This window comes from Clupea harengus, chromosome 13, assembly GCF_900700415.2.
Source record: "Clupea harengus chromosome 13, Ch_v2.0.2, whole genome shotgun sequence".
Lineage (NCBI taxonomy): Eukaryota > Metazoa > Chordata > Actinopteri > Clupeiformes > Clupeidae > Clupea > Clupea harengus.
In genome coordinates this window covers 18,306,134-18,310,201 of record NC_045164.1, presented here as the reverse complement: position 1 = coordinate 18,310,201, position 4,068 = coordinate 18,306,134, and the positions used below count along the sequence as shown (strand labels likewise).

Sequence of the window (4,068 nt, the reverse complement as noted above, 5' to 3'; positions counted from 1 at the left end):
ATTTTCTTAAAAGAACAATAACAAGAAAACTATTAACTGACTGTATTGTAGGTCCCCCTGGTGGGTGTGGTTTGCTCGGGGGGCGGGACCAGGGCGATGACTGGCGCTTTTGGGAGTCTGAAGGGTCTCCAGACTCTGGGAATCCTGGATGCCGTCAGCTACATCACTGGGGTCTCAGGGGCCACATGGTGAGTCCCCTCATAAGGAAGGGTTAATGTATAGCACACCGTCAGCTACATCACTGGCGTATCTGGGGCCACATGGTGAGTGAATGTCCGTTACGAAATGTGAACTTGCGGAATAATTTGAAAGATGTGAATTAGAAGCACAAAACCCGTTGCCAATGGCAGTGTTCATTCATTTAATATCCATCATAAAGAATATCAGGCGTCCACATTTTTTTATGGCCTATTCAATACAATGGAACTTTTTGCCACATTCTGAGGAGCCGTATAAGAAAAGATTCTAGAATATTACATCACCTGCTTTCACCAGCATGATTTTCCTATAATTTTATATGACATGACATGACATCTTATAGGGCCATGTCAACCCTGTACGAGAATGCTGATTGGTCGCAGGGGGACCTGGGTGTGGTCACTGAGCCAATGAAGGTTGAGATGATTAAGAGGTACCAGGACATCCTGTCCACGGAGCGGCTCAGTTACTACAGGGAGGAGATGGGGCAGAAGGAGAAGGACGGACTTCCCGTGTCCCTCATTGACATGTGGGGTCTGGCCATCGAGCACCTCATCTATGGGAAGGTACTGCAGGATACATACGGGGCAACCAGATGCACACTAACAAAGACACAAAATGACACTATCCTTTCTTATACCCCCCCCCCCCCCTTACACATGCAAACACACATACACAAACTACATTTAGATTCTAATTTTTAAACTTCAAACACAGTTTTCTACCAGCAATCAGTAGATTCTGCAAATCCTAAAGTGTAGTGTCTGGTCTTTGCAATTGCAGAAATGGGACAGTACCCTCTCTGACCAGAAGAGGGCGGTGTCAGAGGGACAGAATCCTCTGCCTATCTACACAGCTGTGAACATGAAGACCAGCCTGAAAGGCATCACAGAGGCCGGTAGGCATTACTGGAACTCAATTCTAGACAGCCCTTGATTTTGTGCAAAATGATTACATTTGGAATATGATACTGATGCATGCGGTGCACTTTCCTCCTAGAAGATCATTCTGAAACAGCAAGCCAAATGTGCTTGGAGATTATACAGACAATGTACTTCCTCATTTATCAATGCATTCTCTGGAACCTGTGCCAATCTATCTTACTTCTAATCCCTCTTTGGATTCAGTACCCGTGTATGTTTGTGTGTGTGTCTGTGTGTGAGTGTCATGTCTTTGTGTTGCAGAGTGGTGTGAATTTACCCCGTATGAGGTTGGTTTTCCGAAGTACGGTGCATTTGTACCCACTGAGGACTTTGGCAGTGAGTACTTCCTGGGTCACCAAGTCAAAAAACTTCCAGAGACTCGTCTGCCTTTCATGATAGGTGAGATATGGAATGAAGCAGGGAGGGAGGAAGGGTGTGTATGTGTGAGAGAGAGAAAGAGAAAGAGTGTGTGTGTGTGTGTGTGTGTGAAAGAGAGAGAAAGAGTTATTTCTCAATATACACATTTGTGTGTGTGTGTTCTGTAGGAATCTGGAGCAGCATTTTCTCTTTCAGCCTTAAAGAGCTGTGGCACCATGTGACAGGCTCAACTCCGTCTTGGATAGGTGGTGATGTCTTCAACACAGGTACTGGTGCCTACAATGTACTAATTCTAATACAACCTAAACTTAGGTCCTATAGGATAGCGCTGGAAGGAGGATTTAAAGCCTAAAAGGGAAATGTGGAAGTTCTTGTCAAATTTTGACACACTTTCAGTACAACACTTACAACTAGCCATCTCCAGACTGGACTGGACTCTCTTGTCATGTAGTGCTGGAATCATATCTGGCCCAGTGAGATTTGTGAGCTTTGTCTTCCACAGAGACGGACAACAAGCCGTCCACGCTGGACACCTTCCTGATCAAACCAGCCACCGACACGGTGCAGATGATCATCGGGTTCTTCACCACCCGACCCTTCATCACGCAGATTTACAACTTTATGCGAGGCCTCTATCTCCACTGGGACTACAACAGCAGGAGTTGTTTCACCGTAGGACAAGGTCATTTCTGTGTACATTTCTATGTAATTTGTATATTTAGGTATATAAATATATACTTAGATACGTAAGTATATAATGTATAAGTATAAGTGTGTGTGTGTATGTAAAATGTCATTAGCTGGACAGTCTAACAGCCACATGACTTAAATCCATCCTTTGTGGTCCATGTCCAGACATACACCCTGATGCCTTTCCGAACCAGTTGACACCAGCGGACCCAACCCTGGATCTGGTGGACTCTGCGTTTTCCTGCAACACGGGTGTCCCCCCTGTGCTGCGACCCCACAGACGTATGGTCCTCATCCTGTCCCTCGACTACTCCTGGGAGGCTGATCCGTTTCTGGTAAACGTCCGCTACCCTCAGTCTCAGAATTCTCAAATATCTTTGTTTCTGGATTTAACAACCTTCAAGGTGTTTTTTTTCCTTTCATGTGTGAGTTGTTGTTATAGTAATCACAACTGACTGACACAAAGTAATACGAGCGATCCTGACATCACAACGTAAACTAATTCAACACTAGATGATTTTGTGATTGACTACCTAACACCATCAACAGCATAGACATTTGGTTATCACAATTGTGAATTTCCCGAAAGTACAGTCCTGTCAAAAGGTAGATTTTCGTGCACATGTGCTGTATCTCTTACAGTACTCATAAAACACATGTGGATGCCATTGTGCAAAAACAACAGCCTTTCCATCAACACCTCTGCTAATGGTTTAGCACTGAAAACTGGACTGTTTACCTCTCAGTATGTCAGGTGTTTAATAAAGACTGATGATCTTGTTTTCTCAGAGCCCAGCCCTGTTTAACCCTGTTTAACTGTTTCTCAGGTGTTCAGGTGTTTACCTATCAATATGTCAGGTGTTAAACAAAGACTGATTATCTTTTTCTCTCAGAGACCAGCCCTGTTTAACTGTGTTTTAACTGTTTCTCAGGTGTTGAAGAAAACCCAGCAGCACTGCACTGATCACAGGATCCCGTTCCCTCACATCGATTTCAGCCGTGTGGAGAAAGAGGCCATGAAGGAGGTGTACGTGTTTGAGGACGAGAAGAACCCAAAAGCTCCCATTGTGCTTCACTTCCCTCTTGCCAACCTCACCTTCAGAGAGTTCAAAGCCCCAGGTTAGTGGACACGAGTCTTGCGTTGTAGCCTCCGCCGTCGGGGTGTGAATGGGGAGATGTTTGAGGCTTTAACATGTAAAGCGCTTTGACTCTATGAGTAGAAGAGCACTATATAAATGCAGTCCATGTCTTTGAAGGTGTCAGGAGAGAAGGGAAGGATGAACTGAGGATGGGAGAGCTGGACGTGAGCAGCAGCGCCTCACCATACATCACCGAGAACCTGGCCTACCAGCCCGAGGACTTCCAGAGGCTGATGGACCTCACTTGCTACAACGTCCTGAACAACCGCGACACCTTGCTGTCAGCTCTGCGCAGGGCGCTACAGAGAGAGAGAGTCCATGAAGATGAGGACGAACACAAAGACCACTCCTGTCCCTGAATAGATCCCTCTAATTAACAGTCAACAGCACAATGTAACCTTAAAAATGAAAATGAGGAAACCAAGTCTTAAGAATAAATGATAGGGTGGATCTACAGAGTAGTATAGCCTAGTAGTATAGTTTACAAATGCTGTTTGAATGTTGTTTAAGTGATAGTCGCGGTAACGGTGCGCATTTAACTTATATGTTGCCAAACTTGCTTTGTTAATAAACAGATGTTAACTCACACCTCACGCTGACATTTCAATTACAGTTTTTCTCGATTGCTAACACACATTTTTTGAAAGCATGCCTCGTTTCCTCAAAACTCTAAACACAAATCTCAAAACCACTCACACAAAATGCAAAACCCTTTATATATCCTGCAAAAGGCAACTTTG

The 4,068-nt window shown here is 44.6% G+C and overlaps 1 protein-coding gene across 1 annotated transcript in view; it reads left to right on the top strand.

Annotated features, from left to right (window-relative positions):
- The window catches only part of LOC105910569 (cytosolic phospholipase A2 zeta-like), a 10,714-nt gene extending 7,014 nt beyond the window's left edge, over window positions 1-3,700 (top strand). The window contains exons 7-14 of the mRNA XM_042709588.1: window positions 52-188; window positions 542-764; window positions 982-1,096; window positions 1,383-1,520; window positions 2,002-2,181; window positions 2,355-2,524; window positions 3,083-3,308; window positions 3,446-3,700. Of these exons, the coding sequence (XP_042565522.1) occupies window positions 52-188; window positions 542-764; window positions 982-1,096; window positions 1,383-1,520; window positions 2,002-2,181; window positions 2,355-2,524; window positions 3,083-3,308; window positions 3,446-3,687 (1,431 nt within the window). The 3' untranslated portion in view covers window positions 3,688-3,700. The remainder of the gene's footprint in view (window positions 1-51; window positions 189-541; window positions 765-981; window positions 1,097-1,382; window positions 1,521-2,001; window positions 2,182-2,354; window positions 2,525-3,082; window positions 3,309-3,445) is intronic.
- Window positions 3,701-4,068: the final 368 nt, after the last annotated feature.